At 30.9% G+C, this 20,759-nt stretch overlaps 8 protein-coding genes across 8 annotated transcripts; 3 read left to right on the forward strand and 5 right to left on the reverse strand. All coding sequences in view use genetic code 12, as the record gives it.

The window, feature by feature from the left end:
- Positions 1–92: 92 nt before the first annotated feature.
- Positions 93–2,534, forward strand: VPH1 (H(+)-transporting V0 sector ATPase subunit a; the record flags this gene model as incomplete). Its single annotated transcript, XM_051761229.1, has 1 exon — positions 93–2,534. One exon carries the CDS (start codon positions 93–95, stop codon positions 2,532–2,534), a length of 2,442 nt encoding a protein of 813 aa, XP_051615957.1.
- A 400-nt stretch (positions 2,535–2,934) lies between these two features.
- Positions 2,935–7,437, reverse strand: SRB8 (Srb8p; the record flags this gene model as incomplete). The annotated part of the gene is made up of 1 exon (XM_051761230.1): positions 2,935–7,437. The coding sequence occupies one exon, from the start codon at positions 7,435–7,437 to the stop codon at positions 2,935–2,937; it is 4,503 nt and encodes a 1,500-aa protein (XP_051615958.1).
- Positions 7,438–7,752: 315 nt separating this feature from the next.
- On the reverse strand, positions 7,753–11,625 carry MYO5 (myosin 5; the record flags this gene model as incomplete). Its single annotated transcript, XM_051761232.1, has 1 exon — positions 7,753–11,625. One exon carries the CDS (start codon positions 11,623–11,625, stop codon positions 7,753–7,755), a length of 3,873 nt encoding a protein of 1,290 aa, XP_051615959.1.
- A 643-nt stretch (positions 11,626–12,268) lies between these two features.
- On the reverse strand, positions 12,269–13,222 carry KGF55_000918 (uncharacterized protein; the record flags this gene model as incomplete). Its single annotated transcript, XM_051761233.1, has 1 exon — positions 12,269–13,222. The coding sequence occupies one exon, from the start codon at positions 13,220–13,222 to the stop codon at positions 12,269–12,271; it is 954 nt and encodes a 317-aa protein (XP_051615960.1).
- A 324-nt stretch (positions 13,223–13,546) lies between these two features.
- On the reverse strand, positions 13,547–15,418 carry KGF55_000919 (uncharacterized protein; the record flags this gene model as incomplete). The annotated part of the gene is made up of 1 exon (XM_051761234.1): positions 13,547–15,418. One exon carries the CDS (start codon positions 15,416–15,418, stop codon positions 13,547–13,549), a length of 1,872 nt encoding a protein of 623 aa, XP_051615961.1.
- A 1,399-nt stretch (positions 15,419–16,817) lies between these two features.
- Positions 16,818–17,519, forward strand: KGF55_000920 (uncharacterized protein; the record flags this gene model as incomplete). The annotated part of the gene is made up of 1 exon (XM_051761235.1): positions 16,818–17,519. One exon carries the CDS (start codon positions 16,818–16,820, stop codon positions 17,517–17,519), a length of 702 nt encoding a protein of 233 aa, XP_051615962.1.
- Positions 17,520–17,837: 318 nt separating this feature from the next.
- On the reverse strand, positions 17,838–18,362 carry KGF55_000921 (ribonuclease P/MRP protein subunit; the record flags this gene model as incomplete). Its single annotated transcript, XM_051761236.1, has 1 exon — positions 17,838–18,362. The coding sequence occupies one exon, from the start codon at positions 18,360–18,362 to the stop codon at positions 17,838–17,840; it is 525 nt and encodes a 174-aa protein (XP_051615963.1).
- Positions 18,363–18,625: 263 nt separating this feature from the next.
- Positions 18,626–18,964, forward strand: KGF55_000922 (uncharacterized protein; the record flags this gene model as incomplete). Its single annotated transcript, XM_051761237.1, has 1 exon — positions 18,626–18,964. The coding sequence occupies one exon, from the start codon at positions 18,626–18,628 to the stop codon at positions 18,962–18,964; it is 339 nt and encodes a 112-aa protein (XP_051615964.1).
- Positions 18,965–20,759: the final 1,795 nt, after the last annotated feature.

Genomic DNA, 20,759 nt, shown 5'->3' on the forward strand with positions numbered 1-20,759 from the left:
CAAAAGTGAGATTTCAAGCTAACTCAAAATCTCTCCATCACTCACTCACCGTTCTACATATACCAATTACCAAACACAACCACTACCCAAGGATGTCAGAGAAAGAGGAAGCTGTGTTCCGTTCTGCGGACATGTCTTTGGTGCAAGTCTATATCCCAACTGAGGTAGCGAGAGAAATAATCTATAAGATCGGTTCATTAAATATCATTCAATTTAGAGATTTAAATTCAAAAGTAAATGAATTTCAAAGATCTTTTGTCAGGGAGTTAAGAAGACTAGACGATGTTGAAAGACAATTCAATCTATTTAAGAAAGAGTTAGATTTCAAAGATATTCCAATCAAAACATTCCCTTATGAATTTTCGATTCCTCAAATTTCAGAAATAGATGAACTCATTGAAAACTCAAAATTATTGGAAGATAGGGTTGTTCAATTAAGAGATTCGGTAGATACTTTATATAGTAGTCAAAATAATTTAAAGCAATTTAAATCTTCCATATTAGCGGTTGATAAATTTTTCAACTTAGCAAATGACGGGAACATCAGAAATGAAGAAAATGCAGTTTTGACTCAATTGACACAATCACAATCTGGAGATGTATGGCCTGTATCATCATTTATTGCAGGGGTGATAAATCGTGATAAAGTTGGTTTATTACAACAAATTTTATGGAGAATTTTGAGAGGTAATTTGTATTATCATTACGAGGACATAAACGAAGAGATATTTGATATTAAACACAATGCTTATGTTGCCAAAAGTTCATTTATTATATTTTCCCATGGTGCAATGATTCATGAGAGGATTGTCAAAATTTGTGAATCCTTAGATGCAGAAATTTATGATGTCGATTCTTCCTCACACAAAAGAGAGGTGCAATTGACTGACATTAATGCAAAATTGAATGATTTATCAACGGTCTTGAATGAGTCTGAGAATGCTTTAGCTTCAGAATTGATCGCTATTAGCCGTGACTTGGGAAAATGGTGGGAAATAATAGCAAGAGAAAAAGCAGTATATAAAACCATGAATTTAAGTGATTATGACAACTCAAGAAAGACTCTTATTTGTGAAGGTTGGACTCCAACAGACTCATTAGGTGATTTAACAAAAACTATACAGGATTATGATCAAGCTCAGTCTATCCCAACCATTATCAACGTATTGAGTACAAATAGAATCCCTCCAACCTATAATCGTACCAACAAATTTACTTATGCATTCCAAGCCATTTGTGATGCTTATGGTGTTGCAAGATATAAAGAGATTAATCCTGGTTTACCAACTATTATCACTTTCCCTTTCATGTTTGCTATTATGTTTGGTGATTTAGGTCATGGTTTTATAGTATTTTTAGCAGCATTGGCGATGGTTTTGAGTGAAAAGAAATTAAATGGAATGAAGAAAGATGAAATATTTGATATGGCTTACACCGGTCGTTACATATTATTATTGATGGGAATTTTTTCGATGTACACCGGTCTTATATATAATGATATTTTCTCAAGATCGATGTCTTTGTTCAAAAGTGGATGGAAATGGCCAGAGCATTTCAAACTTGGTGAGACAATACATGCTAAATCAATTGGAACTTACATCTTCGGGATGGATCCAGCATGGCATGGAACTGAGAATGCTTTATTGTTTTCAAATTCATATAAAATGAAATTATCAATATTAATGGGTTATGTACATATGACTTATTCATTATTTTTTTCTTTGGGAAATTTCATATATTTCAATTCATTTATAGATATTATTGGTAATTTCATTCCTGGTATGTTATTCATGCAAAGTATTTTTGGATATTTAGCATTATGTATTGTTTACAAATGGACTGTTAATTGGTTCGCAAGTGGTGATCAACCACCAGGTTTGTTGAATATGTTGATTTCAATGTTCTTGTCACCTGGTACAGTTGCCGAGCCTTTGTATTCTGGTCAATCAACAATTCAGGTATATTTATTAGTAATTGCATTAGTTTGTGTTCCCTGGTTATTATTAGTAAAACCATTGTATTTAAAAAGACAAATAGATAAAGAAGCTAAATCACAAACATATCACTCATTACCAAATGATGAAGAGTCTGGTGAGTCAGGTACATACGAAGATTCTCATGGTGCAAATGATGAAGAAGAAGAAGATCTCGAAGAACATAACTTTGGTGATATAATGATTCATCAAGTCATTCACACTATCGAATTTTGTTTAAATTGTGTCAGTCATACAGCATCGTATTTAAGATTGTGGGCTTTATCTTTAGCTCATGCTCAATTATCTACTGTTTTATGGTCAATGACAATAGGAAATGCTTTTGGTCCAACTGGATTCTTAGGTGTATTCGCTGTTGTATTCTTATTTGCAATGTGGTTTACATTAACCGTTTGTATCTTGGTAGTTATGGAAGGTACTTCGGCAATGTTACATTCTTTGAGATTGCATTGGGTTGAGAGTATGAGTAAATACTTTGAAGGGGGAGGAACTCTATACGAACCATTTGGATTTGTAGGATTGTTAGATAATGTATTCTAGGTTTTATAAAATTCATAAATAGATGATAAAATTATCGAAAACTTACACTCATTATAGCTCTAAATGTTTTTAATTTTCAGCACTTACCAGCTTTTCAAAGTATCCGTTTCGAATAAATATATTTAGAATTATAATTCTTTACACTTAATCAAGGGTTAGACTTTATGAACGAAACATTTGTTGAAAATTTTGTTGCAGAAAATCTGATATTTTATAAAACTTCCGTAACTCAGTAGTTAAAAAATTATTATGTTTCAATAGCCTACTACTACGTTAATTCGCAGCATTGGATTTTAAAGACCTAATAACTCAAGATCATCAGTGAAAAAATCGTTCTATACATTAAATCAAATAAAGTAATGCTACGTGGCTATATATCAAAGATAAGAATGCACTAGGGTTAAGGTATATTTTCTTTTGTAAGATAAGCATCAAACAACAGTAAATTAATGCAAGCATCGTTTATACTGTGACTGGTATCTTCCAAAATTTCATAGCTTCTTAATTTGAATGGTTTGGAGACAGTCCTAAGATTTTTAAGACTTTCTTCTTCTAACTTTTCATTATTGTCCAAAATATTTCCCACAAATGGAGATAAATCTAAAGAATTATGCTTAGTCAACTGTAATTTTAGTCCCCGATCATTAAAATAATTGAGGTCTCCTCCATATTTGAGTTCATCTTCTTGTGTTGTGCTCGATGAAAATATTGTTTGTTCATCCAAGTCATCCTCAAAAGGATTTTCTTTGTTTAACTCCGGAAGTTCGAACATTTGTTGAAAGTGGGTTGCTTTTGACATGTTGGGGGTATCAATTGTTTTGAAATCGTCGACACTATTTTGTGATTGTTCCAATTGATGATCAGTAATTGTATTTATCTCTTCAGTGATTGACGATTTTATCAAAAATAACAAATCGTAAAATAAAATTTTTATTTTATCATCATACTTAAGCAAATTCAAAAGATTTACTAAACTTCTGATAAAAGATGAAACCAATTCATCGAAAATATTTCTAGCTACAAACGAGCAAAGTGTAGGTTTATGTATGATGAGAACTTTTAAAATGGAAGATATTGCTAATGTCGTACTATCTCCGTAACTCTGAGTCAAAATTTCATGTTCCAACCTGTTTAGACATTCCATTAGGTTTTGTATAAAAAGCCTTGATGTTTCCACAGTACCTATTGAATAATTTAAGAATTTTTGGAAAAAATAATCAATGGTCTTCAGGGAATTTGTTTGATCCAAATCTTCCTTTGAAATTTGAGTCATAAACTCGTTTTCAAATATTTCTAGGATAATGTTTTTATGATTCCAAGAAACACAATCAAACAATTCAACAAGTATAGCACCGTGATCTGATTTATTTACACAAATGTTCATAAATTTAGTTACAAAACTTTTCCATTGGAATTGAATTTCTTCAGGTGACATTCTCTCCATCCCCAACGTCAACTGAGCGATCAAGAACTGATAAATCATAATATTGAACCCGTTCACCTGGCACAAACTATCACCCAACTCATCAATCGAATAGATGTAATTGAACTCGTCTCTCTTCAACATACGATTCAAAATATTAATGATTTTTTCTTTTTCGAAATTCTTGAATATTTCTGAGAAAATTGATTTGTCAATATACAGTTGGCGATGTCTTAAGTAAAATAAAATGTTTTGTTCAAATTTTTCGAATAATTTATCGTCTGTTAAACATCGCAGTAAGGTGGACGCAAAAATTTGCTTATTTCTTGCTTGAAAAAAGTATCTGCTGATTTTGAAAAGCTGACTTAAGGCACTATCTTGCTTTGGTTCTTCGTAATCTCCAAGAAGTAAATCCAAAATGACTGATGTAGACGACGTACTTTGCTGTATCAAATTTAGGCAACTCTTGAAAGTCATTATATCATATGCAATCAATTTTTTAATCATCAAACTTTTATTACCATCAGATTCCAACAACTTAGTCACAAATAAATGCAATTTATCATTCGTTGCAATGTAATCATGTGCAGCTTCATTTTTGATTAATTTTGCAATTGCCATCTCTTTGGCTTCTGGAATAGTTTCAAGACTCTCATTCCAGTGATATAAGTTTGACATCAAATCAAGATCTGTAATATTTAATTCTTGTAGCTCTTCATCAGTGAGTGGTTTATAGAGCTGATTTTTCAATTGATCCAAATCATTTCTGAAGTTGCTTGTTGTGTAAGTTTTTGATTCTGACTCTTTAAAAGATAAATCAATAGTATTTATTTGCATAGGTGATTCAATGGGCTCATACTCTTTAGTGGCGTGATTGTTTTGGTTTATGAAATTATTCAATTTGCGTTTTTTAAATTGTGTTTTGGAACCATCCTTGTCTATAACCGAATCAATAAATTCCCATACCTGATGGAAATTATAAGAACTAAACTCTCTCCCATTTAAATCTTTATAATTTTGAATGATTAGTCTCAAAAGATTTATAGCCAAGGAATTATTTGAATTTTCAGGAAATTGTTTTATTAACTTAAAATGTCTCATAATCAAACGAGCTATAAAGTAAAGACCATCAAGGTAATAGATCAAAATTCCTCCTTCATTTCTAAGAATAGCCAGAACAACTGATTTAAAAAACACTGCAAGATTATCAGAAATTGAATAAAATTCGTAAAGACCATTCAATACATTTGGAGTAATGTGAATCAATTTTGATGTGGTATCGAATTTTGATTTTAATTCCTTCGTAATCCAATTTATTAATAAAAATTTAACCCCAGTCTTTAAAGAGCTTGTATGGTCTTTGAAGCTTTGGGATAAATGTATAAAATTGTTGTGAAATATCTTGTCCAAAATTTCTGTTTGCAACAAATTTTTCGAAGTCTCTATAATTGTATGAAATTTAATTTGATCTTTATCCCATTTCTTCAAAATACTATCACATTGATTGTTGTTCACTGATGGTAGGTTCTTTAAAACGTTTAAATGTACCTTTGTGGTATAACTTAGCTCCTCGTCTGGATTTCCTGAAAAGACACCATTAGCAATAAGCTTTCTAATATATGATGCAATTGTGATTAACCTCAATTGATATAACTCATTCACTAACACATTTAGCTTTTGTCTATCTACAAGGTCTGAACTTGCTTCCGTAAGTTGATATAGAATCTCCAAAATCTCATTTCCAAACTCAGCCTTTGACATTTTATTCATTGACTTGTCAACTGATACAAGCTGTTTCTTCAAAAAATTACAAATAATCAGAATGTTCTCACTTTGAGGATCGCAGTATCTCCAAGGTGAAATACACCAAACCATGGCAGTCTTTAAATGATCCCACCAATTCTTCGAAGAAGGTGTTAAAGATCGAGAAAAATCATCGCTCAAATTCAATATGTCCAAAGCACGAATAATTCTCAACTCATCACAAACATCCTTTTCGTGAGTATATTTTTGTCGAACATCATAACTCTGATTCAGCATTTCCGTCTTTCTCAAATTTAGTATTAAGCTTTCATTTCGATATCTAACAAGTTCCAACTGATCCAAAAGTTTTTCTCTCTCCGACTCGACCATCAGTGACAAATTGTTTGTCAAAATATTTGTCAAAGCACTTTCAGTTAACCGCCAATTGTTAGGAATAACAAACATATTTGTATTGAATTTGAATAGATATAACACCGTATCACCTAGTACCTTCAATATACTTGATTTCACATTTGTCGGTAGTGCCCATTGTGAATATTCTGTCAATTTTGAAATAAAGTAATAATTGAGTAAAACCAGCTCACTCAATTCTTTAGCCAAGAAATCAATTTTTATTAAATCGTTCCAAAACATTTTTATCAATGTTAGCGAAGTTAAACGCAGCTCATAGTTGAAATTAAATTTAACAGGCTCTAGGGACTTATCCCCATTACATTTTTCCTCGTCTTCATCATCCTTATTCTCCTCAATCCTTGAGAGTTCTTTCAAAATTTCAGAATCCACCGATAAGTGCTCCTTCAAAGGCTTAATAATTAGCATCAAAAAGATGGTTTTGTCGAGCAAAGACTCCACATATAATGACTGCACGTAATCTAAAAAATGTTTAACTTTTTCCATATAAAGTTCCTTACTTTCCATGCTAGTTGTAGTTGCCATCTCCTTTGATAGTCTAAAAATGTAGTCTACAACCTGTTGAGTCCATTCTTGCAACCAATGAATCTCATATTTTTCCGCATAACCAGTAACGTCATTTGGTTGTGGCGTTTCTCCACTCATTGAGATCCTTGAATGATGTTTTTTTCTCAAAGCTAACAATTCTCCAAACATTACACATTTCGTAAACCAAAGCGCCCTCTTTATAGGTATATGATGCGATATAACAGCTTCAATCAAATGTTTATTTCTTATACCATGAGGAATTTTTTCTCCAATCTTTTGCAATGAGATTCTTGAATTTCCTAGATCTCTAAGCCAACTTTCTTTCTTAGCTGCTGTCAAAGTAACTTTTTGCGGAATTTTGAAATGGTTTGAATTTGATCTAATTCGATTTATGCTCTCATTTCGGGTTTGGTAAGCGTTGGCTAAATGCTGAGACAACTCTCTAATAACATTTCCACAATTCTCGGTAGATAAAAAAACAGTGGCCAGTATTAAATTCCTTCCTGAATAATATTCATTTGTTACCTGTGGTACTTCAAAATATCCTTTGTTTAAATAAGCAGTATTATCAGCTTTTCGAGATTCCGCTGGTTCTTCGTTTTTTCCTAATTGAGTGTGATCTTTCCATGGTAAAAAATCTGGATAAGTCAATTCTTCAACGGAGCCTTTTTGCACTTCATCACTATCACTCCTGTCGTTTTTAGGCGAGAAATTTATGCTTGCAAAATCGTCCAACGGATAAACTGGTACATTGGGCTTTTTCATCAGATATTTCATGTGTAGTAATTCATCTTTAATTGATGAACTAGTAAAATGTGATCTGTTCTGTGATGATAGTAGTTTGTTCCTACTTTTGGTTTTGCTCGACATCCTTTAAACCTGATACTCGAAATATCTGTACTATAGTTGCATTAATATGATTTGATTTGAAACAATTGTCTTGAAATCGGTGTACATAAATTGTACAAAATGAAAAAGAGATTCATGAGAATTACACAAAAAACAACAAGAGATAAAACTAAATATTAAGACAGATTTCTATCAGCATCTCTTGAACTTTAAATTAATCTATAAACTTCCATTTAGTTAGATTCACCAATCATCATCATCATCTTCTTCTTCATCATCACTTCGCGTTGCATCTTGTCTTTTTTTCAATGCATCAGCTAAAGACCCTGCCAAAGTAGTTTCCTCAGTCTTTTTTGCTTTCAATGCATCAGCCAAGCCATTACCCAATGAACCTCCACCATTCAGAACAGTCGAAGCTTGTGTAGTGTCAGTTGCTCCAGAAGTTGAGCTAATTGAGTTTGAATTGATGGAACTTGATTGGGTTAGATTGTTTGAAATCAAGTTCGATGAAATTTCTTGTAAATAATCAATAGGAGACCAACCTTCTTTTGCTTCATCCATTGTTTTGACTAGTCCCCATTTTCCATTTATTTGTGTGACGTAATAAGTTGTATCTTTAACAAGTGGTATTGACCCTTGAACAGATCCATCATAATCATACATTGCTTTATAAGTTGGATATTTAGGTTTTGATAAAGTAGGTGGAGGAGGAGGAGGAGCGGGTGCAGCTTTTTTGGCAGGTGGTTGTGGTGAAACTGCTTTCTTTGCTGGTGGTTGAGGAGCAATTTTTTTAGCAGGTCTAGATGGTGCTACAGGTTTCTTTGGTGTCGTAGGTTGATGGCTGATATGAGTTTTACCCAATGCTGCTTGAGCAGCTGCGACTTGCATATTTGGAGATGACGAAGGAGTCTTATGTGTCAGTGGTTGATGAGCAACTTGTTGAGGTTGGTGAGTATTAGATTGAACTTGTGATGTTGATTGTTGAGAAAATTGATTAGATGGCTTGGGATGAGATGATTGCGGATACTGAGGAGTTGCATATGTAGACTTTGCCAGATGAATAGTTGAAGCAGTAGGTTGGTTATATGTTGGAGCAGTTCTTCTTTCAGTCCTTCTATCGTAGTATTTTGAATAATCGACTTTTCCTGATTTAGCTCTTGGTCTTTTTGGATTTTGACTTGTAGGAGGTAAACCTTGATTTACGGTTACTGTTCCGGACTTATATAAGTCTGACTTGGATGGAACTTGTGGACCAGAACCAATCATGAATTTCACGGTATGATATTTACCAGGTTTTTTTTGATATTGTACCGTTGGGCCAATACTAATCGTCAAACCTGGATTTAGTTTTTTAAGATGTGTAATAAATTCCGTTTTCAAATCCATATTTATGAAAATATCAGGTGTTGTAGGTGTAGGGGATGATAAGCAAACAGCAACCCAATTATCTTGGTAGATCGAAAGCCCGACACTAGCGATTGATCGAATTGGAATAGTGAACTCCTTTTGTAATTGTAATCTCTTCTCTACTAACACTTCCGCAATAACATAAAAATTAGATTTGGTCAATATGAAAATTCGTGGTAATCGTTTTGAAGATCTACCGAATTTTGATAATAAAATCTCACCTTTTTCCGAAAAAACAATAGGTTCATTAATACCAACAGTATTGACAATAAATTTACCGTAACCACTCCTATCGCCACAACCCAAATAGTCACCCATAAAAGCTCTTGAACCTAACATGGACAATCTTCTACGTTCTTTCCTACCTTGTAATAATGTATTTCCATAATCACGTAATTGCTCAAATTGATTACCATGTTTTTTAATTCTCCAAGCATGTTGTATGACTTTAGCTGCATCGTCTTTCCTTTTAATATATCTTCGCCATGCTCTTTGAATTCTTGCAGCCATATTGTGCCAGTATTTGTCTCTCATATCCTCTAAGGCAAACAATGTCTCTGGAGTTTTGATAAAAACTTTTGTAGTACCTAATTGGAATTCAGAAGCTGGGATATGACAAGAACTCAATATTTGTTTGACTGCCGTTAATTCATCACCTTGCCAAATGTAATCACCAGCATATCCAGTAGCAGGAGATAATAAATAAAATCTTTGAACAAACCTTTGAAAAGTTGAACGATAAGCAAATCCAGCTCTTCTAATACGAACATTTTCTTTAAGACCCAAATATTTTATTTGATGTAAAACTTGTTGATTGTCATAATCATGAGGTTTCTTAGTTTGATTTGGTTTAATTGTTCTAATATAAGAAGGGGTACATTGCGATAAGGTATCAACCAATTCGTTAGCACTTTTTTTGATCTTATCTGACATGGTTTCTGGTCTTTTCCTAGAATCGACTAAAGCTGAAAGTAATTCTGGTGGAAATAAAGTTTGATTGACAAATGAGTTAGATGATGTTTCCAACATTTCCAAAAGATCACGTAACATCGCATCCTTATTTTTATCTGTCATACCTGCAACGTCGTATGTAACATCACCAGCATAATGTTTTATAATGAATTTGCCCCTTCTGTCCTCAAAATGTCGATTGCTAGCACCAACCATACTTAATCTTTGTGCAAACACTTGATCAGCAGCATCAGAGTCAGCATGAGCTGTTTTAATGGAATCATTTAAAGCAGCAAACAAACCGGGCTGTGGTCTTGTAGCTTCAATCAAATCACAAACAACCTTATTATTAAAGTAATCAATTGGAGTCCATTTGATCTGTTCTTGAACGTATTCATCTTGTTCTGCTTTTAAAGTTAATTGAATAAAAATTTGTTGTAGTTTTTCATTAACATAGTTAATACATATTTGTTCAAATGAATTATGTTCGAAAATTTCGAATCCATAAATATCAAGAATACCAACAGATTTTGAAGATTGTTGACCACCACTTAATGATTTATTAACTCTTTCAACGATCCATTCAAATAGATTGTTATATATTCCTTTTGCTAATGCATCACGCACAGCTGTTGCTTGAACGATATTTAATGGGACATGATAGGTTGAACCTCTTTTCATACCATGAGATGTTTCAATAGTTTTTTCAATGATTGATTTTTTCAAAATTTCAGGATTAACATCCAAAAGATAAGCTACAAAATTTGTAACACTATCATCACGGATTGCCGCATTACCACTTTCATCTTCAACAAACGATATATTACCTATCCATAATATCAGAGCCAACATTCTAAATATGTTATCTTGTTCAGGTTGAGTTAAACCTATTATATTCATTGCATTTAATGTATCTTGAAAATCTTTCCTATCATCAATACCATCAACAGATATACATTTTGCTGCTGAAGTATACACATATGTTTCTGGACCTTGAATTCCAAACTGTTGTTGATATTGTGGGGGGCAATTTTTTGTGAATTGATAAAAAATATGGAAGTTTCTTTCATTGGTGATTTGAGATACAACTCTTTGTTTTTCTAATAAATAATTTGTTATATGAGCTGCAACTGGCTGATAAGAACTTTCATCAAATTTAATTTCAAGATATTTCCCATGTCTACTTGAATTATTATTCCTTAAAGTCTTGGCACATCCAAATGATTCCAACAAAGGATTTGTTGCTAAAACCATATCTTTGATTTTTGAAATGTTTGTATTTTCTTGATTTACTGAAACATTAGCTATGTATTGCATAATTTGTTTAGCTGCTTCTGTTTTACCAGCACCTGATTCTCCTGAAATAATCACACATTGATTTTCCCCATATGATTTCAAATGATAGTACATAGACTCAGCAATTGCAAAAACATGTGGTGGAACTTCTAATCTATTTCTTCCTTTATATTTATTCAAATTTTCCATCGTATATATTCCTAAATCTTTGAAAGGATTGACTGAGATCAAAACATGACCGATATATGTATAAATTGTATCATTCATAAATCTTTTATATAAATTCTCATTAATTGCATCATCAGTGATTTTGGATAGAAGTGTTAAATCAGAAACTCCAACTTCTTTCTTTTTAGTAATATCGAACTCAGCTTTTTGAATATTAGCAGAACCACCATTAATTTTGACTGGAGCTTGCTGTTGCTTGGCTTTAGATCTGGCCCCTCTTTTTACAATAGCCATCTTGAATTAGCTGTGAATTGTAGCAAAAAGTTCGAGTTCTTTTAAAAATTGGTCTAATACTTGATCAAGTTGTTGCTTTGAGATTGGAAGTAACTCGGAAATTTCTCAGGGAAAAAAGGAGTTGTACGAATTTTGTGTAATTTTTGTCGATTTTGCATGGCCAAATTTTGTAACCGATAAAAATATTGAATGATGAAACAAAGTTGAAATAGAGTTACGATTAGATCATTTATTTTGAACAAGATATTATGCATGATAAAAAGCACTGGTCCAGGCTAATTTGCCAAAAGTCTGTATCTTGGCTAATTTATAGATACAAAACCTTCTGAAATAGAATTTTCCAGGAAGTTACAGATGCGCCACTTTTCGATAGGCGATAAGTCTTTACTGTAAAATGTATGCCAGGTTTGAAATTAGATCTACTTATCCGACTACGTCTGATATTTCATAGATGTCTATAACAAAGTCTAGTTCTATATTAAAAAACAATTTCTATGTAAAAACTTTAGGTTCATGAAAAAAATGCTTTAGGCGGCTTCAAAAGATCGTCGAGACCGGATTTATCACAAGATTTTGGTTTTGTAATTTTGATAGCATCACATTATCTTGATAAAGCTTGATCCGTTATATATTTAATGTTCTTTCAATCAACGAGATCAACAAGCTCACCTAACGATTTTACATAAAACAGTGGAATTAAACTTTCATCTTTACCAGCTACAACTTGTTTCAACCCATTCAATGAAGTACCACCTGATAAAACCAATAAAGAAGATTGACCATCTCCCAAATTACCATCATTACCAAATTTTATATCTGTATATAAAGTATCTCCTACCATTATAGTCTTGCTTCTATCATAATGGTTGTGTTCCAAAATTAAATTAAGAAAAATTTGACTTGGCTTTCCTGTATCAATATAATCAGTTCTTTGAGATAACCAAGAAGCAGTATTAACAAGAAACCCTCCAGCAGCTAACTCAACAGGTGTTGACTGCCCAGGAAGAGCTGGTCCAGGATATGTTCTATCACAATTACAAGCAATAAACGGAAGTTCTTTGTTTAATAAATATTGAAGGGTTGAAACTATTCTCATATAATTACAACTGAACGTATTACCAACAACAACTGCCTTTACTTCTGGATCTGGTATTAAAATTGGACTTTCTAAATTAAGTTCATTGAGTTTTGGATCATTTACCCCAAGAGCAATATAACCCATATCTTCTAATTCATGCTTAACACCGTCATCAGCCAAACACCAAATTTTAGATCCAATTGGTATATTTAAACGTTTTACTTCCAAAGCAGCTGAATAACAAGTTGGATAAATTGATTCTTTAGTAATATCAGGTAATCCTAATCTTTTGAATTTTTCAATATATTGTTGACGTGATTTTGATGAATTATTTGTAACAAATGTATATTTCTTATTATGAACTGTTAAATAATTTAAAAATTTTACAACTCCAGGTATTAAATGTTCATCTAACCAAATTACACCATCGCAATCTAATAAGAAGTTATCATATTTATCAAGAATATGTTCCGCTGTATCCTTCGATGATACATAAATTGGATTGGCTTTTTCCGTCATTACTAATTCTTTTCTGCAGTGATATTCAGTTGATTCAGTTGATTAAAATCGTGTTTTAATAAACTTAATTTGTATTAATTCAATTGAAGAAGATCTAGCTGATTAAGATCTTAGTTAGATTTCGTAAATGTGAGAGATTCGTATCAGTTTTGACAACTTCTTAAAAAATCACAAAACAAAATTTAAAAAGCCGCTGTACTTCAAACATGTCAATCTGAAATAAATATATCGGATTTAAAAGCTATAAAACATTAAATGAAGCACATAAAACATGCATTAAAACAAATGAAACATTTTATTGAATGAACATTCAATATCAATATTCTACTCCTCATCAACTCTACTAATATCCAAAACAGTATCTTCATTAGTCTCGAATCCCTTTAAAGGTTTTGGTAAATATAATTCATCATATTTTTCCATTCTTTTTTTCCACCATTTTCTACTATCTTTTCTATGAATTTCTTCAAGATAAAGATCATCTTCATCTTCATCATCATTTTCTTCTTCATTGTGTTCAATTTTATTATATTCTTCAAATTCTCCATGTACATCCATTTGCTTTGGTGATTTCTTTATAGTCATTTCAATTTCTTTACCATCTTTTATAATTTTATATTTACTACCTAAATTCAAATCTTTCAACATTATTTCTCTTGTTCTACCTAATGCTTCAATATCACTTATTCTATTTATTGTATCCTCTAATAATTGATCGAAATGAGGTTGTGATGCTATTTCATGGAATGCTCTCATCATTGGTACACTATCGGCTCTAACTCTTGATTCCGAGTCTATCGTGAATATATTTAAATCATCATATTTTTGAATATAATCAGCTCTTGTCATAACTTGTCTTGCTCTCCATAATGGTAATTCAGGTAAATGATGATCAACATATTGAGTTTTTTCTCCATTACCAATAACAGTATTCATTCTTTTTCTATCCATATTAACAAATTCTTTCATTAATAACATCGCACTTGTTGCAAATTTACCACTTTCCATAACATCATCATCCATATCACCAAGAAGTCCGCATTTGTTAAGTAACCATGTCTTCTCTCTATCAATTATTTGATGACATGCTTTAATCAAATCTTTATTTCTAGCAACTTGTGTAATATGTTGAGGTCTACCACCAATTAAATCATATACTGCATTACATACATCGTTTGATAAAATTTCATCTTTTGGGAAATATCTGTGCCTTATAAATTTTAAAGCACTTAATGTTTCAATTCTTGAAAAATCTCGAACATTAATTAATTCCAATCTTGTACCTAACTGTTTTAATTTTTCATAAACCCAATAATCATCAGAATTGAATATGACTGTCATTAAACCTGAACCACTTAACAGTTCTGATTTTTGTTGTAATAATTCCAATAACTTAATACCTTCCTCATTTTCTTTTATCAAATGAGCATTGTTGATAATCATTATTAAAGGACGCTTGTATTCTTTAACTCTTCGTATAGCTAATTCTTCCAATTTACTAAATGCTCTTTCAATATCTAATAAAGCAGTAGTATCTCTTGGACCTCTAATTGAAAATAAACTTCCTAGATACATTTCATTATAAGAATAATTTAAAGCTTGACCTAATCTAAATCTAAAACTTTCTTCATCTCTTGAAGCATCTAACATTACAACATTAAAGCCATCAACTTTTTTAATTGCTTCTTTTAATAAACTCAGTTTACCTGTTCCTTTTTCCCCAATAATTAAAAAATATCTTCCAATTATTTTCCCAGCTATTATATCATCTAATAATTGTTGTTGAGGTCTTTTAACCCAATGTTCTTTAAAAATTTCTAAATCAGAATTATTATGTCCTCCTTTTGAATATAATTCTAATTCAGAAGCAGGATCATTTTTTTCAAATGCTTTATTCATTTGTTTTAATACATGTTCGTTATAAAAAATATGATACAAATAACCAGCTAACGCTAAAATTCCAATAGATGAAATTGTAATACCCATTGTTTCAATACATTTCATTAAAAATGATTTAAATCTTTCATATTTTGAATTTTTATCTTTTTCTTCTTTTGTACCCTGTTTGACTTTTTCATCATTATTATTTCCATCTTCTTCTTCTTTTATCTCCTCGACGATATTTTCGATTATTGGATGGAATTGTAATTTTGAACTTGAGTGGAATTGTTTGATTGAATAAGTTGCGTGATGCATTGGAATGTTTTTTTTCTGTGTTATTAGACATCGTTGGGACAAAATTCGGTACTGTGAGTGAGGTCGTAGTTTTACTCTTGAAATTTGAAACATTGATATTTGTAGATTGAAGAATAAGTTGGGTCTGATAGTGAAATAGATGTTGATATCTCGAGAGTTGAAAATTATGAAACTTGACGTAAATAATAATTATTACACAAAACCAAACAAAAGTATGTAGAGTCTCGGATAAATGACATTTGCAGTATTTTATTTTTTGGCTTATCGAATTGAATCGTAAATTGATCCTTTTTTGATTCATCATTTAGTTGTATTATGCAATACCGAAAATGAACTTTCATCTGATTCTTCTATTTTAATTGCAAGATGATGAACACAAAGGAAATTACGAAACTTTTTATTTTTTGTTTCGGTCTCCTCTGTTTTTGCTTGTTACAAGATGGAACTTCTTCAAAAACCTAATTCAAGGTTACCACATATTCCTATTGAGTTGAAACCAGGGATAAAACTAAGTTTTTAGCACTATCATGCAGGAAATAATTGGCCTTGGGAAGTATCTGATTAGGTATTTGAGAATAAGGAATTGGTCTTCGTGGGAATATTTACTTAAATTTAGTCTCAAATTTGTTGCAAAGCTTGATAATTGATTCAATAAATAGTTGCGAATAGACCAAAGAGTTACCTTCCAAACTGCTCTGGATAGGCACCATGGAAAACAACTATTCTATTTTTATTTGTCTTATTCGATACTGTCAAATCCCTATTTACGTAGTTTTGGCAATAAACTTTAACCTTTTATGAATGTTGGCTTGTAACAAAGGGTTAAAATTTATTGCCCAAAACTACGTAACTAAGGATTTGACAGTTCATGGTACAAATTCACCACTTCCCTGAATAAATCATTTTATGGGATTTATTCCCGAATATGTTTCATGATAATTTATCAACAGGAATCTTTGTTTTATGAATTCCATTTGGCTTAATTGTTTAGTTAATCCATCAGATAAGTTACGCTTGGTGTCCACACGTTCTATAGAAATTTCACCGTTCCTTATCTGATCTTGAATTGTTTTTAAATCTATATCTATTGCTCTCCTACTATGCCCTAAATCTTCTTTCTTACAAACCATTATAGCTGGGTTATTGTCTTCCCTAAACTTCACTTCTTCAACTTTATAATCCAGTGATCTAATTAGTTTCGTGAAGAAACTTGTTTGTTTTACAGCATAATTTAATGCAACCAACTCTGCTTCATATGTACTACCAACTACTCTTTTCTGTGTTTTAGTAAATTTTGAACTGATCAAGATCTGAAGAGAACAGAACGGAGTTATGTTAAAATTATTTGCGCTTCAATCTTAAAACGGGAAAAAAAAGTTTACTATTGTTTGATCTCAATATGCAACATCTCATTAAAATATCAAGAACATCAACTAAACTATCATTCACCAATATACCTCGACAGTTTTGTCTGTTCAAGATGTCTGCTGATAATAGTATCCTAAATCAAGAATTTCAAGTACTACATATAAATGATGAACAAACATTACAAAGCACAAATCAAAATGGGGACATAAAAACAGTACTAGAAAATGATGATGATTGTAACACTAACGATGACGATGATGAAATAATACTACCTCAACAATCCAAAACTAATAAACAAAGAAAACCACAAACAGAAGAAGAATATCAATATCAATTAAAACTATGGCAAGAATCAGGTCCACAAATAAATACAGAAAATTGGTTATATGAAGAAATTTTTAATAAAAAATTAGATCCAAATTTAAAAATTAATAGAGTTAAAATATTACATGGATGTGAAAAAGCTTATTATAATAAAGACTGGGTTAAATGTCTTGAAATTTGTAAAATTGGATCTAATTTATTTAATGTTGATTTAAATGAAGTTGGGGAGACTATGAAACATAATTTAAGTTTGGAGAAAAGAAGACAAAGAATAAGTAATAAAATTGAACGTCATATTGTTGATTTGTATAATATTCAAGAACGATGTTTGGAAAGAATACGTGAAGAAGAAGAAGAAGAAAAGGAGAAAAAGGAAATGGAGGAAGGAAGTGAAAAAGTTGAAAATTGAAACCTGGAATTTAGAATTATCACACCATTATAGCAACAATTTTATGTATCTTGAATACGCATTTATAACTTGATAGCCACCAGTTCAGAAATTACCATACTTGTATTTTTATAATGATTTGATGACTTTCATAGACCACTAAATAAATATAATAAATTAATGTAACCAGTTTTCGCATCTGCTATACCGAATTTTGAGAATCTGAAGTATAACGCAGTGTTGTCTCTCAATTTTAGCAGGGTCCGTATCAAAAACTTGGCTTTCTTGCCTAAATAATTTTATTAGTCATGTATTCAAGAATATATTTCTCAAAATTATTCATTCACGTTTTAACCAAATTCTAGCTTCAACATAACTAACCATACGTTTTTGATATTCTCTTTCAGGTTCATCATCATTATCTTTATCATCATCCTCATTAGCAATACTAAATGCTATAGCATTCTTTTCTTCAATACTCATTGGTTCTGATTTTTTTTCAAATTCATCTAAAACTTGAATACTACCAGTTATAATATCAACTTTATAATTCAATTCAAATTTAAAATTCATTGCAATTTTTAAAGTTTTTTCAATTGTTTTTCCCATTCCCTTTACCGTTATATATTTTAATTTTTTATAATTTTCATTTTGAAATTTTTTATTTGAACTTGAATTTGAATTTTGGTGTTGATTTTTAGATTTATTAAATTTTGTTAATATTTTATCAATCTTTTTTAATGCTGATACATATGGAGTTGATGATTTTACTAAAAAAGTTGAATTGAATTGAGTTTCTGATTGAATATTTATATTGGGACTATGTTTGATATGTTTACCTTCTTTTTTCTTTCGTAGTGCCATGTTTATATCTTATGTTGGTTGATCAATTATATCTATTAGTAGGTGATTGATAAATGAATATCGTTGCGAGATGGAAATTGATTATATTAGAAGAACAGTGATTTATTTTGTGGAGTTCAGATGATCCATTTTAATTTTACGAGATTTTCATGACACGAAAAACTTGTTTATGACGCGAAAACTTGTTTTGATTTTTTATTTATATTTTGCAATAACTTTAACCAAGTATCAACCATAAGAAATACCTAAACATCAAAGAGAACATGAGTAGTAGAAAAAGACGACAAGACTCAGATGATGATTATGATCAATTCCCAAACACTTCGATATGTTCTTCAGACTCAGGTAATTCATCACCAAGCTCAATGTGTTCAAACAACTCCAAACATAATTTCATTTCTTCATCACCGGTGCAGAGTAAAAGAATTCAAATGTACAAAATTCATACCGAAGTTCATCAAAAAACTATTGATATCATGACAAAAGCTCAATTGAAACTACAGCGACAAGAAAAACATAAGGAAATTGAAAGTAATTTTGTAAATGATGTCAAAATGGAGGAAGAGTGCAAGACTAACTATCACCAAAAACCTTATTGGTAAACAAAGTTGTATGAGATCATGATAAAGTGATGTATGATAGCATTCACCAATCTAATTTTCCACTGTATTGAAAACGGTTATTTCATCAATTTTCAAATCTCATGTCACACATATGTGTAATATATGAATGTCACGACGGAATGAAGTTTGAAGTGTCAACTGGATGAAACTGTGTTATTTCCGAGATGATACAAGTCGACCTAATAACAGATTAATAAACCATTAATCTTAAAAATTGGCCATGGGCTGATGAATTTTATCCAATCAATCAATATCTTAAGAAAAATATACGAGGTTGGATATTATTTAAGTCTCCTTTCTAAATTTAACTGGGGTTCAAATCCTGTTCAAATTTACGAGAAATGTAACAAGTTAAGATGTCATTCCATTCCCAAATTGGAAAAATCACTAAACCCGAAAGTGAATAACATCAAATAAGTATGATGCATGAAATATAGAATTGAAATTACGAACGTAAATAGAAATTCAAATCTTTCTAAGTAACTAGAGTAACATGGTGATAGTTTTTTTTAATGATAACCAACTCACTCAATAAAAAATTCAAAAGAGTAGAATATTTTAGACTTTTTTACAAGAGCAAAATATTCAATTTAACAAAACAATAAGAAGCCTTGTGACCTATTCTGCTCTTGTACTATTTTAGTCGTTAAAAACTCTCGTAAAAAGATTCAATATCAATATCCATCTCCTTTTGAAGTTAATTTACGAGAAAAATTAATCTTCATTCGAAAAAAGTTTCCATAGCCTAAACTGAATCAACAAACATAAATCGGGAGAGTCAATGTTCAAATATCTGCTCAACTAATCTATATGCCAGATAACTTGGATTGATTGTTGGTATCAATCAACAACACTTGACTCAGTTTAAAATGGTTAGATATAATATGATAAATTAAACTAAAATTTAATTTTGGTACCTGAATTAACCGAGAAAAGAAAAGCTTAAGTACTGCATAATAATATTCTCGCAAAATAATTTTTAAAAATTTCATTTTCGATTCGAATCGTTTAAAGTAACACAAAAAGAGTTTGTACTTTTCTTATGACGTAATTGTTATTTTCAGAGTATTTGTTTTCATTACCTATAAATATACTTGGTTTTGAACAGGTCATGAGGAAGATACTTTCAAAAAAAGGTATCAAATATCTATCAAGTCGATTTACAAGCTCAATCAATTTCAGTAAACAAAAAAGTTCGTTTTAATTGAAAATTATTTCTCAATTTTATTAACTTTATAGAATCGATAATTTCTTCTTCTTTGGATAATACGGAGAAACGTTATTTTCTTAAATTTCACCTAAGTTAGCAAATCTTACAAATTTGATTCTATTGTTATTAATCGTAACTAACTAAGTATGTAGTTGACCCCCAAATTTAAAAATTTTCCTTATTGTTTTAATATCTCACTACTAACAATACCTGTATATTATACATTTTTCCTAACTGCAAGAAAGTAAGTACATATATCGTAAATTTCAGTTATAATTGATGGGGATTGAAATATTTTTAAGAGAATACGTTGGGGGAGTAAAGATGGATTTTTTATTTTCGTCAAATATTATGAAAATCAATTAACTTCAGAATGATTAGTGTCGGATACAGTTGTTTTAAATGCATCACGTTTCTGAACTGAATGTCTTTTGCTTTTTACTTTTTACTTTTGCCACCATTGAAATCGGAATTATTTTGTTTAAAGCTTGTTTTAAAGCTTAAAAAATTCAACAAAATTAGAAACAAATATCCGATGATATCATCTTTTTTATTTTTTATTTT

This window comes from Candida pseudojiufengensis (assembly GCF_024610245.1).
Source record: "Candida pseudojiufengensis strain CBS 10847 chromosome Unknown scaffold2, whole genome shotgun sequence".
NCBI classification, from domain to species: domain Eukaryota; kingdom Fungi; phylum Ascomycota; class Pichiomycetes; order Serinales; family Debaryomycetaceae; genus Lodderomyces; species Lodderomyces pseudojiufengensis.